Raw genomic sequence first — 15,116 nt, forward strand, 5'->3', positions numbered from 1 at the left:
GTTTGTGGTGACGCAAACTAAATGTCGCTGTCGCAATCCATAGTGACCTCGGTTAGAGAATAAGGATGCTGTTGACGCTCCCATTTATGCAGATTTGCATTCAAATACGAAGCGTTCGCATATGTGGCATCTTATCTCTTGAGAATCTATTATTATGTTTTTTATCTAAATTATATTTTATTATTTATAAAATTATATATTTATAAAATTAGACTGATGTGAAAAAGATATAGGAAATATTATTGCACTTTTACATATCAGTCCTACAGTTTACAGCAGAGGGAAAGTTTGAGAAAATTTTAAACATCTTGAAATTCAATGAGAAAACCACTCAAAGAGAGATGGCTTCTACTAGTCAGGCAATGACGCTCCAAGGAGATTCATAGTGAAAACTTTTAGAATGTTATTAAGAATTCTCAAGTTTTCACTTTGAGTCAAGAGTGAGGCTGTATCCTTTCTGTTGTTGTTTTTGCCGTCATTATATAATTATCTTCCTCCAATCCTGTTTGTTTCCTCAGTCTCTCAAATTTCTTTGATCATGAAAGTTCTATTTCCATCAAATTCCATTTCATATTTCATTATAAATTTAAGCAAAGTGAAGTGAAATCACAATCTGAGGATTAAATTTACATCACTACATACATTTTATCGTTTCAACTTCAATTATTTATCATTTTATTTACCCTTCGATTAATCGATCATTAACATTCATCGATTCTCGTTATAATTTGATTCATAATTTCCAATATATACGCTAATGTGAACACATACAACACACAAAGTAAAAAGCATTAAAGATGTATAAAGGACGATGAGACATCTCTTTTTTTTAGACATCTTTTAGGGACATGTACTGGAAGTAATTATTATGTAATTTCCGTTTCTTTTAATAAAAATGAAAAGAGTGGAAGTTAAAAGAGTGATTGCTTTTCTATATCATAGTATATTGATAGCTTTTGAATAATAAATCAGAAAGTTAAAAGTTCAGAAGTTTTGCAAATAAAATTTTAAAGATGCACATTGCAGAGTTAATCTTAATAAAATTTTTGATGTACCAAGATTTGGTTTATTATATAATATTTAATGTTAAACAAATTACACAAGATATATATAGTATATTTAATTAATTTTTGTTATTCCAAAATCATTATTATAAATTATGATTCTAAAATTCAATACAAAATTTTATGTGAAAAAGACTTTCTCTTACCTATATTTCTTTCCTACAATCTTATTTATAGCCAAGTTTCTTGAATTAAAATATTGCGACACGGGGCTCTCTTATGAGCAATTAAAAATGAAAAGCAAATTAAGCTTGAGTACAATTAAATTATAAGAGTTTATTGCATTTATATTTAAATTTAAATGTAGTTAAAAATTTCTTTTTAAATTTTAATTTATTATAATGATTACAATATAATTAATGCGTTGAACAGAAAAATGCTTTGCAACGCATTAATGTGTCTATAACAATTTGTACAAAAAATTTCCTAAAGAAATAATTCTTTTCAAACTGATCGAACGAATACTGTCGTTACAAACTAACAGATTCCAAGAGATATTCTTTATATAGAACGACGGAAATAATATGACAAGTTATTAGCGTGGAGGCGCGAAAAGTACGTAGGTACAAAGGATTAACTTTTTGCGCTTTGAAAAACTTTTCTCCCCGTTTTCTGACAGCTCTTGAATGACCGACTTTCGTTTTCTGCGGAGCACCTAAGCGACGTGTAAATATGTCGTTGTTACGCGACACTAGCATTGCATTTCTCCTACTGTATGTACATATATGTATTTCTCGAGTACACTGACAGTTTGCTATTTCGTCGCCTAGGCGATGACACGTTCCAACTCTCGGGATACAGACAAATTCTGACCAGTACCATCCCTTTGTCGCCTCATGTTAACGCACAAATGCCCAGAGGCGCTTTATACTCTCGAGTTACGAAGAGAAGTAGCGGCAGTTTGTTACCTAGGTATTGTGCTGCGGCATCCATATAACAATACTTGATCAAACCTGTGTCAAATGCAGACTATGACAAGAAGGAATATTATATAAATTTGCACTTGAATTTATATTTTCTTAAAAAAAAAGAAAAAAAAATGAAAAGGAGAACTTTGACTTACGCTGCTGCGTATTCATGTAACATTCATGTGACATTTTACACGAAAGCTTTGCGTGTTTAAGGATTATCATATTTTAATCATGATATTTTCTTCCACTACTCGATCAATCTTGCATTTTTGCGAAAATTCGGAATTGAATATATCGGCAAAACAGCAAAAAATCCGCACAAAGTCAGTTTTACTGCTCGAACTCGCGTTATATTATTATATCAAATATATATGTGCGCATATACTTAAATTATTACTTCTCCTAATTTTATAAACTGCTTTAAGGTTTTATAAAGAACTTGAAGGTTTAGGCTTCTTTTTTTTGGATGACGACAAGGTACAATCTAGTTACCGCTGGAAATTGAATACACAGCGTGGTTAATTAACGCTACACGTGATTGTTCAAGTTTCAACGAGTTACGTAATAATCAGTATGCGCAACTGTGAAGTATAATGAGTCGGCAGGTCTCTATAAGCCTTTTAAGCATTGACTGACTACTCGATTCTACATTTCTCTGTGTAGACACACTAGCGTGGAATTGATTCGTAGAATTGGACGTCATGAAGAAGATTATTGGATTTTCCGCGATGGAAGTTTCCAGAACAATTTTTTGCCAAATGTAATTATCAAAGGGTGCGGGCATGGTTTGCAAGGATGTGTTCTCTTCGAATTAAAAGAAAAAGAAAAAAGTTCGTTTAAAAAAAGAACTGTTTCGTTAATTAAAATTTCACTTAAATGATGCTATGAAAATATAATGTTTGAGATGACAGTAACAATATAATAAAATTATTATGATAAATATATAATTGGAATATACAAACTCTTCTCTAGATAACGAGGCGCAGTCATAAAAAAGGAGTGCGAATAAAAGTATTATCTGACATGTATATCAATATTTGATTAACAAATTAAATGTAAAAAATTAACTATGATCTTGTGTAATTTTACAATATGTTTAGGAATTAATCAAAATCAAAGAATAATAATTCTATTTTCTCTTCTGTACTAAATGAAAAAATTGTTGAATATTCTGCATGTAGAAATCTCAGATCTTTGTTATTAATAGCTAGCTACTAGGCGACATAAAGCTGATTATCGGATTTTCCCGGTAAGAGTGTCGGCCTTCTCGACCAATACGAGAATGTCGGATTTGTTAATATTAATTAATATTTCTTTGCGCGAGAAATTTTTATAAAATTGTCAAGGATTTTTTACATATAAACTTATCAAGTGTATTGTCCATTTATAATAATTATTATAAATTTAATGATGAGAATTAATATTTAATCGCCAGTGAGAATAAAAATAAATATATATAAAATTCTTATTTTCGACCAATAACTGGCTTAAGTTGCTGATGTTCCTTTATTAATTAAAAAACACTACGTTTCGACCATAATTTTGGTCCTTTTCAAGTGCCACAAAAATATATATAAATCAATTAGCGACGCAAAAATTATACATTCATGAAAAACCACATATAATACATACTTGTTAATAATTCATAAGTCACAAATACTAATTTTACAAATTTTACAAAATTAAATTCTTTACATGTCATTAGGACATCTAGTCACATATTGATTAAAACAGCGATAGAGACAGAGTGTTTTAAGCCATTCTAATGACCTTATCATAGACAGAACTAAGATTGTCAGTGTCTGTTTGTAAATTAATTTTATTTGTTTGCCTTTTTTGTTTGGTTTTTCGTGAATGTATAATTTTTGCGTCGCTAATTGATTTATATATATTTTTGTAGCACTTGAAAAGGACCAAAATTATGGTCGAAACGTAGTGTTTTTTTAATTAATAAAGGAACATCAGCAACTTAAGCCAGTTATTGGTCGAAAATAAGAATTTTATATATATTTATTATTATAAATTTAACACTGCCATGTTCACACATTGTTAAATTAAGTATAACGAAAAGTGGAACATTACGCATAATTTACTTCCGCAGATCTCATTAGTTATAACTCCATTTAATTATAACTCCGGTCAAAGATGCACGAGAGATAATCTTGTTATAATTTTTTTACTAAAGCTTGGATAATCACAAGGAATAATTTTTGTTCTTTATTTTGGTGTGATTTATTCAACGGGGTGAAATGCATGTTACTTGCATCTTCGAATATGAAAATCACTTTTTTTCACGAGAATAACAGGGTGCTCTGTGTTTTTTGTTGAAAGAATGGAAATTTCGAGAAACACGTCGTACTGCTCGGGATTACAAAAAGCTTACGTGTACTTGTATACAATGACTTGTGAATAAAATTGCACGCAGCTTCGCATTTTTAATTTGAAATTTAATTGTTGAAATGTTTAAAAATATAGAAATTATTTCTTTGAGAAAATTTCAAAATTTTGTTCCACACTTGTTAAATAACTTGACATTAAAATAAAGATCGATCGGTTCGGGGACATTTTATATATTGATGTATCACTATTGTCATGAGATTTGTGACATTATTCATTATCCATTATATATGCGTTATTCACAATAGGATTATTAATTGTTGATTTGACAGGGAAAATGGAGTTCATTATTACGTAATGTTTCTGGACTATGCCTATGTTAAGGCTATTTTTGTTACTGACATTTGCATGTATGTAACGATCGATTCGCGACAGTTAGATGACTACGATATTAGATATCACTCCATGTTATGCCAGGATGTTGCTGTGATTGAATTAATCCACTCAAAAGGAGGCAACAGACCATTTGTTTGTAGAACATACACGCAATCGATCATTATATAATCATTATAGTATAATCGATATTTTATATAAGATTGAAGAAATTATAGCATTACTGAAAAATTTTGTATAAAATATATTAATTTATAAAAAAAACTTCTCATTCTATATTTTCTAAAACTCATGATAATATTGAGAAAAAAATCTCTATATACACAGATTTGTATCAATTGTTTAGATTTTTTTATTTACAACTGGGCATAATTATGCACGCTGATTTAATAGCGAATTTATGGCTAAATAATTTAATATTAGGACTTTGATTATTATCATAACTCCAAATTATTATGCGAAGTTTTAATTGGTTTTTTAAGAATTTATATTTATATTAGAGTAGTAAGTTTCAATATAATAAATACTACTATAAAAATGTTTACAGAATAGAATCATGTTGTACATTACAGCATTTTGTTGCCGGAGAAAATTGCAGTAACAATGCCAATCAATAGTGCATTGGTGTGTATGCATATGACACACGTTACTGCTTGTCAGCTTCACAGTCGACAGGATACGCACCTTAAAACGTATTTTATGCATTATGCAAAAGCATTTCCAAAAGCATGATTTGGTAATATGAAAAATCACTTATTAAGATGTTAATTAAAATATACATATAATAAGCTCCTCTATAGAAACTTAAAAACTTTAATCTTGATATTGCACTTCAATATTTTTATAAAGAAAGGATTAATTTTCGTGTTTTATTTAAAAATTGCTTTATATTCGTAACATGTTACTTTACAAAAGTAATACGTTATTTTTATCATAAGTTGCACGTAAAGAAAGAAATCTAAATATTGTGTAAGCAAATATGATTGATAGGAATCCCAGTATCACATTCACACGTAACTGTCTTATAATTAACAAAGTTTTACGTGACATAATAATCTCAATAGAGTGCTGAAGTATCTGTGAAATGTATTTTCACGCATGAAGTGAGGAAAATAATGTTTGAAATGAGGTACTACAATATCTCGGAAAGATCTCCAGAGGAGTATCAAGTGAAATGGCTTTAGCAAATTCCTTTCTAGAGAAAAATTGCACGAACGTCTTTTCGCATACCGACTTTTCGTGCTTGGTGAAGTTTATTTTGTTCGCAGAGAACTGAAAAATAAACGGAGAAGATATAAAATTGATCAAAATGACATTTATTACAAATAAGATCGCATCTATACATTATTACAAAATTAAAAATTCTAATGTAAAGAATTACCAAATTGAATATAAAAAATATACTACCATGTATATTTTCAGGCTATCATTCAGAAAAATTTTATAGGAGTTGCGTTATAATACACAAAATATTAGGTACTAAAAATAAAACAAATTAAACAAAAATTAAATTATATAAGATTTCATTTTTTGATCAATCTCTCAATACTATCAGTTTTGAGGTTTTAATTTGAGGTTTTATTATCAATATATTTAATATTTGAAAATGAACTTGAAAAAAGAAGATAATTAAAGTAAAAAATTCTAATTGAAATTTATCAAAGATTTGCTCGCAAGAATATTCTTTTATTATTTTAAAACCATTATATGACATCACATTTTCATGCATTGAGACTTTTGTCGAATCTAAGAAGATATTCGTTTTCGCATTTATCAAAGAAACTATTATTAATAAATTGACATACAAAACATCTACTTTGCATGTTTAATAGGCACGAACTTCCAGAGTATGTTAATATATGTCACATGCCGCGCGGCTTTTCAATTTGAACGTAATTTACAATCGCTCGACCATCTAAAGATAGTGTATTATTAAAAGCGACCACTGTCGCGTGGGATAATCACAATTATGCCATTTTATAATGGCAAAGAGAAATTATCCATTAAATGTGGACGAGCGGGACGATATTCCAGTCGAGACGCGGAAGAAACTACGCTTAATTAAACGGAATAGAAAATAAATGTATCGTTTCTCACCCTTATTAAAGTTCGTATCTTTTATCCTTTGAAAACATATATAGTAAATTTTGTTCTTTACCACTTCTGAAGCATTTGCGGCGACAAGAACAATGTCGAAGACCGAAAAGGAAAATAGAGGAGAAAGAGTAAAGCAGAGTAACTTCAATATGCTTTCAAAGTGAAGTTTCCCCTTTATATCAATATTCCTTATCCGATTTTTAGGGATTAGGTTTACAGCTCATTTCGCAGTAAAGTTGTGTTACAAAAAAATTTTCAATATAAAGATAAATCTTTATTTATCAAGATTGGATTGAAAAATTCTCTATCACAATAGTATATAAAAAATTTAACTTATAATAAATTTTATTTTCTCCAAATTATATATAGTACCTATACAATTAAGTAACTAAGTAACTAAGTATTAATTATATATAGTATATTTCCAAAAACTGTGCAGTAGCTAGGGATTATTGATTCCATCAGATATGATTAACTTATTCGCTAACGATCATGCATGCAGTACAACAGAACTACTACTGTTTTTTTTTAGACGTAAATATGATATACAAGGACAAAAGATACGGTATAGCGATAATATCGCAAGGTCCTCTGGAGAATCACGAGCGCACGCGTTGTTCGAGCCACGCCTAAATTTAACAATGTGACTCCATTAATGCATAATGAGCAAGGGAGCTATGAAATGCCGTGACCTTATCTTTCTAAACAATTGCAATCCGCGAGATATTACAATAAAAAAGCAACGAATCGATAAATTAAAAATAAACTAATAGGCATGCTTAATTATGTCATACAAAGATATCGAATAGATGAATAATCATATTATTATTATCAAATTTTTATGCGACTTAAACTATTAATTATATTGTATTATTAATTACTTTTCTGCGATTATATATTAATAAATGCGTTATTTGAGATAATTGAATTTTCGAATTATTTTTTTTCAAATTAAAATTCAGAAATAAATGATTTTATAAAAATGTTTTTGAAAAGAAATGATACTCTGACTGATATTATTATATCATTACGTAATGCGATGGTAGGTGTATTTTTCGTATATGTAGCATATATCCATGTACATATTATACATATACGCATATATGTATATATGCGTATATGTATAATATGTACATGGATATATGCTACATATACGAAATGATGAAATCGAATATTCCATCTTATTATCTAGATGCAACCTCTATCTGTAATGGGTACTACATAATATTTTGTGTTCTGAAGAGCGATTATGCGAAATACATAGTATGTTGCAAAGAGATTTTTTTAAAATATCGAAATTTTTTAGACAAAATAATTATATGAAATATGAATATAATGAAAAAATAATTATTGGATCTGGAGCAATAGAATGACAAATTACTTTTATATCCATATATTTCAGAAAGATATATAATATATTAATATTTATATATGTATAAGCATTTCTATCTTATAATTTCTTTTAAAAATACGTATAAATTGTATTTTTTTATAAATTAGTTAAATCTAATGTATAATTAAGTGATAATATATTGAAGAACAAGTTTAATAAAATTAAAGATAGAATTGAAGAATATCTTTAATCACATAAACATAACAATTTTGTTACAGATCGCTCCAGACTGCTTCGTTAAGCTGTTTGCCACAGACGAGTTCGGTAAGTCTTTCATTCAATTTTTTTCTATAAAATTTTATAAAACTGAAATGAAATATTTCGGAAGTTACAAGTCTAAAGTCGTAACAAAATGATTTTATCCAAGGATAAATTCGAGCAAAATAAAAGAACATTTTCCGGGCAAGTTTGTCCTAATTTACACTCCCTAAAACCCCTTTTATAAGTACAATCGTATAATAGAATGGCGCTTATTTTTTTTCTCTGGCCAACGGCAATCGACAATAAATTCGAGGAAAATAGGTCGACATGTGCCGTGAATGAAAAAAACTGTCTTTAATCTTCGCTCTGATATTTCGTCAACCGTAAAATTTTGCGTATTGTACGTGATAGGCGATAAATAAAAGTTATATACAATGTGAAATGCGCGCGTGGAGGGACATCTAAAAGATGTTTTTAAATAATTTTTCGATCTACAGTTCTAAGTTATATTCGAGTCTGCAGAAAATCTCTGCACGATTTTTTTATCTAACAAGATTAAAATCGCGTAAAATATTATCAATATTATCAGTGGACTGAGATTCGCACACAGTCAGTAATTAGTACTAAACATATAGCATAAAGTAGGATGATACCATCATTAATACTGATCTTGTGTGTGTGTGTTGAAAATATCTTTTGCAACTTTTATCTTTATTATATTTTTAACCTCCGGGTTGTTCAATGTGCGAGCGAGTTTGCTCTGGAAAATTGCACCATAAATCACTCGAAGAATAAATTCCACAAGATATATATTTATGCATTCATATATCAGATATAGTTTTCTTAAACCGTTCTTTTTCTGCAATGCACGATCGACTTATTCGAGTCACGATACGCGATACCGATACATTTTCCATCTATAAAAATAATGTACAATATTTTTGTAGAAGGGCGATATTCTGTGCTTCCAAATTTGCTTGCATTATTCGTGCAATAGTAGGTACTACTACATAAACTACAAACAAACATGAGTTTTTTTTTTTTTTTTAGTATAGTGCGATAAATCGATAGATTAAATCTATGAGAAAAAGTTCCCTGTTTTATATCTCTTTTACTCGCGAAAATAATCGTGTGATTATATATAGGTGTCTTTTTTTTTACATATAAAGTACTCATTGGTATGACGAATGACATAAAAGGCCAGTGTGAAACGAAACGTGATGTGGAACAGGCGACGTCAAACGTTCATAAAACGTAATTAGACGCAACTAATAAAGCGGCTTATATTACTAGGGGTGCTTATATACAAAATGATTTATAAAATGTGTTTTAACGAGAGACTAATTCTCTCGCTATTCAATATGAGAAGCATATTTCGACAAATAAAAATAGATTGCTCTTACGAAAGAAAAATTACATATACATAAGTGCTACTTAAAAAAAATACTATTTGATACTAATTGTAGATGTAAGCATAAAAGCAACTTTAATATAAAAATTTTCTAGATATTTATTTTGTCTTGTTTTGTATTATAAACAAGAATAATAAAATTATCAAAAATAATTACAAATATAAATCATAATGATACTATATAATAAAACTATAAGAAAAAAATCGTACAGGAGAAGCATTAACATTGAGAGAAACAGAGAAAAAGAGATACAATAATTAAGATAAATTTAGAATAAAATGTTAGTTAGTGTAGAAATATATATATATATATATATATATATATGTATAACTCTAGACATAATATATTATGCGTTTATGTAATATACATAAACAAATTGTCGATACATATTTTACTATCCGAATCTTTTATTATTTCGTGAGATTAATATGAACGATTTTAGATCATTGAATATTCATATTCTTTATATCTTTTCCATCAAAAATATCACAGCCATCTGCAAAAATGTTTCTGTCTGATTTTAATAGATATCACAATCGTAAAGACAATTTATTCTCCGAATGAGACCGTCAATATGTCAAAATGATTGAAATCAGATGTTGTAGGGCAAGGTCATCCAGTGTACTAGAGAAAGAAGTATCTTGAATGTGTTTATTATATTATTTATTTGAAACAGAGTATTGGAAATATTCATCTAAAAATAAATGTATGTCAGATGTGATTTCAAGTTTAAATAAATTTCGAATTATATTTAAATAATCTAATATCCCAAATATTTAATTTAATTTTTTTTATATCAAATATCTAATTTAATTTAATATAAATGGATTTAATATAAAGAAAATAATATTAAATATTATAAAGAATAGATTTAGAAAAGATAAAAAATTAAAGTATATAAAAATAAAATATATTTAAATCGTTCATTTGCTAAATCTTTCATAGCAATAACATAATGTTATTAAAAATTAAATCAGATATATTATTACACATGCACGGACAAGTGAATCGTTTCTAATTATATTATTATCAACAAATTTATTTATTATTGTCTTAGTAAATCATTAGATAGAAGAACAAAATTATGCCCATTAATAATTGGTTTTGTAATTAAATAGAAACGCACACATAATATCGTATAAAAGGTCACAGGCAAATTGAATCGAGTTGTGAATCTCGCAAACTTCTTTATTATTAAAATTAATTTATTCAAATATTTCAAAAGATTGTGTAAAAATAATTTATAAAACACTCGGATCTTTAAATAAATAAAGAGAAAGAGAAGAAATAAATTTTAGAGAAATTCAAGAAATTAACCGGATAAACTTAACGAAATACAGAGATATTTATAAGTGATTAAATAAAAATATGTCGTGTATTCTATATACATGTATTACATTTTAATAGGAACAGATAAGAACTGTAATAAACGGTAATAAACGGGTCTTACTTTGTAGCGAGTCCTTGATAAATAAATAATCAAGCTAGATTAATGTTAAATAATGATCGCCGCTTCGTAAGTAACTCGCCAGGTCTAAATCCGTCAGATCTAAATCGAACCCAACGGAGTCGCTGTTACTTGTTAGTTTCAACCGAGTTCTGATACAAAATTATTGTGTGCCACTAGCACACGCTGACCAACACAAGGGATATTAGTTATGGGCTATTAACAACGATGAGGCAAGCAGAAATTATTTTATTGTGCATTCGTAAAAGAAGGGAAAGAGAAAGAAGGGGGGAAGGGATGAATAAAGGCTGCCTTCGCAAACCTTACAAAACATCAATCGAGGATCAATCGATCCTCGCTAATAATGAAAGACTGATACTATGGTCTATCTATGTGACCATACGTGAATCGTTAATTCCCCGCCAAGTATGCAAACCGATTTAATGTCAGCCAAGGCCGTCCTGCTTTCTTCTACCGCTCATCTTTCGCTTTTTTGAAAATAAAATAAAATTACACAAACAAAATCTTACAATTTATCATGTTATTCATCATTAAGATTAAAAATTTAAGCGTTTAAGCCTTATTCAATAATCAAAACGGACTTCAATAAAGCAGCTGCTATTTTGGAAGGAAAAATTTTTAGAGAGAAAGCTTTAAAAAGTTCTGCTTGACATAAAATTATGAGCACTAAAATTATTTTTTACATAACGTTATTATATTGGCACAGAAAAAATATATTTATCTATTATATAAAACGTAGCGATATAAGTATTCGTGATATTTTATCAGTATATCGATTCTATTTTATGAACATAAAATCTGTTTCAATGAAAATAAGAATACTATCAGAAAATCGATGTATATATATTAATAACTACATAAATACATTTACTCTATATATATAATGCATAATTATTAATTAGATATATTAACATTGATTATTTAGCATTGATAATTTTGCATAAAATTGGATAGATCTTTAAAACATAAAGATTTTAATTTTAAATTAAGTAAAATTTTATAATTTTTGTCAAAAAAGTATTCATTTTATTTAACAACGAATATTTATCGAAATTTTACACAACTCGATATCTCATCTAATCCAGTTTTAATTAATTAACTCTACCAAGTATTGCATAAGAATGAAAATATTTCTAAAGCTATGTTTAAGACAATGAAAGAGAGAAAATTTTCTTCAAAATTAAAGATGATTAGAACAATACACTGTTGAATGAACTTTAAGCACTACTAAAAGCTAATTGAACTAAAAGCACTTTGAAGTTTCTTGATGCATAAAATAAATTACGTTTTTACGAAAAAAAAAAAAAAAAAAAAAACAGTTTTAATTAAAATTAATACTTCTTTCATAGTTAATATAAACCAAAAAGATTAATAGATTTTGTCTAGTTTTTTTAAGAGTTAATGCTTTTCAATACACATCAAACTGCAAGAAATTGGAAAAATATTACTCAACTATTTTTATGATAAATTATTATATTGTTTAAAATTTGAAATTTGATTAGCCTATTACATTCTTTTTTATATTATCTCTGTTTTGCATTGAATTTCGCGTCCAAATTGAATTTAGCAAATTTCTTGACTCACGAAATTCTGGGAACGGTATGTTAATAAACAGTATGCACATCGAAACGAATCATCGGCTTTTACCGTTGACGTCAAAACCGTCTAGAGCCGACAGCAGACGAGAATTTAAGTTTCGCGCGTTTTGCAAAATAATTACAGTCTGTGATGAAATGATGCACGGCTTAAATCGGCGTGCTCTCGTTGTCAGATCGTCGAGGAGACATTTTAATGCCAATCTGACATAGCATCGCCCTAGTTGTGTCGTATGCCGCACGTAGATATACCACATTGCGATACACGAGGTCATATTCATTCGGTACATAAGTATGCGACGCGCAAACCGTCGTTACACCGATATACATATAACACGACCCTTTTCCCGTAGCGAATCGATATTATCGATCGCCCGAAATGTCGCGGAAATGCGTTGCACAAATTAATTCCGGATGAGTAACATTTAGAATCTAGAGGAATGAACTCCAAGTGCCAAGTAAATCGCTCTAAGTGAATTTTTTGCGCGACATTAAAGCGACAGCGCCAAGAGCTTCCGCGGTGTGTAACGTTCTATTTTATCTTCTTTAAGAGAGTATTTATGTTTTTAATACATTTTTCAAATAATCTTATGTCCGTCCGCTTAAGTGGGATTAGACACACCTTGCGTTGTCATAAACTGAATTATTAATCTTCTAATTATCCTCTAATTTCAAGAGAAAGGATACTTTAAAAATATATGGATATATCTAAAATATTATCTATTTCAATCTACTAATCTTTTCAGTTTACAAGCTGTATATAAGCTTATTATTTTGTATTATATATAATTTTGAAATTTAATTAATAAAATGAGAATATTAGTATAATATCCACACACATTAAGGAAATAAGAAAAATATTTTCGATTGAATTATTCGATTCCGTTTAATATATTTTAATTGTTTATTTGTATTAATATGCGTGCAATGATAACAATAATAGCAATGACAAATAATGATCGTGTATATAATCCCGTTTTAAACATGATTGTTTTATGATATATGTATTTGCATTATTTTTTTATTACTGTTAAAAGTTGCGCAAAGTTTAACTTTTCAGATTGTTACAATGTAATCTTGTTTGTCCCGGTGATTTAGGCTGGATGAAAAGTTTACAGTGGCAGTCTGTCTTGAGAACATATAAACAATTTTTCACATTGCGCTTTTTCATGCTTTTACATTAAGAAGCAGCTAATATGGCCGATGTATTATGGTTCATCTGCCGACTTAAATCCGTTAAAAATAAGATCGCCGTCGTGTAAATTTAAATTACGAATATTATGTAGCGCAACACATGTTGCTAGAGAACCGGCGAAAAAAATAACTTCAACAGACCGTCTAAGATGCCAGGAAAAATATTTGAGCATTATAAAGTTTTATGAGCATCGTCTGCGCATGATTTATAAAAGAAGTCTTTTTATAAAAGATAAATTTATTTCTTACACGAAACATCAGATTTTTGCATATAAAAACATAAGAAAATATTTTTTTTATCGCGCTTACTTAAAATTATCGTAATAACAAAATATTAGGAAATATATTAGAAATATTATTTTACATTTGAATACACAATGATTATATATATTTCTTACAATTAGAGATGTAATCTCTGAGTTAACTCGACAAGCAATCTTCTTAAACAATATGAATGAATGTCGTGATCAATTATGCTAATATTATTATATTGCTTGTTTACACAATCACATTTGTTACTTAGCTCTAATGAGCCTTCGAGAATGCTAATTTTGTTGAATGCGATCGGTAAGCAAACATTGAATAATTATGCAAATAGTCAAGTGAGAAGGAAAACACGTACATGACACCACATTACCTGTGTACATACGATTAGTTGGCTCTTTAGAATTTACGTACAGCCGTTTTATGTGTGCAAAAGCCATTTCCAAGAAATCTTATTAAAAGAATTAAAACAGTTGTTCTCGCAGAATAAATAATTTGCATCTATTATTCTTTCCTATTTTATGCTGGACTAGAATAGCATTATTCGTTGGGTATAAAAATAATGAATTGAAAACGGCGTACATTTATATCTATGACCTATGGAAAATTTAATTATACCGTTGCTGTATACCTGATGCGGCTAATTCTCTTACTTTTTTTTTCTCTCTCTCATCTCTCTCTCCCTCTCTTTTAAAGCTTGCAAACAGTTAGTTGATTGAATGTGTTACGACACAATTTAGTATTATAAATTAAAACAGTAGATTCTACTATTATTTAAATAAAACAC

The 15,116-nt window shown here is 28.6% G+C and overlaps 2 protein-coding genes across 15 annotated transcripts in view; one reads left to right on the top strand and one right to left on the bottom strand.

Annotated features, from left to right (window-relative positions):
* The window catches only part of LOC145937360 (uncharacterized), a 96,284-nt gene that overhangs the window by 64,534 nt on the left and 16,634 nt on the right, over window positions 1–15,116 (top strand). Inside the window, exon 4 of the mRNA XM_083040373.1 lies at window positions 8,414–8,459. Within this exon, the coding sequence (XP_082896499.1) occupies window positions 8,414–8,459 (46 nt within the window). The remainder of the gene's footprint in view (window positions 1–8,413; window positions 8,460–15,116) is intronic.
* Window positions 1–15,116, bottom strand: part of LOC145937353 (uncharacterized) — a 74,320-nt gene that overhangs the window by 50,836 nt on the left and 8,368 nt on the right. The window lies entirely within an intron of this gene.

The sequence above is a fragment of the Prenolepis imparis genome, unplaced genomic scaffold (genome assembly GCF_030444845.1).
Source record: "Prenolepis imparis isolate NDT839.2.m4 unplaced genomic scaffold, iyPreImpa1.0 SCAF_6, whole genome shotgun sequence".
Lineage (NCBI taxonomy): Eukaryota > Metazoa > Arthropoda > Insecta > Hymenoptera > Formicidae > Prenolepis > Prenolepis imparis.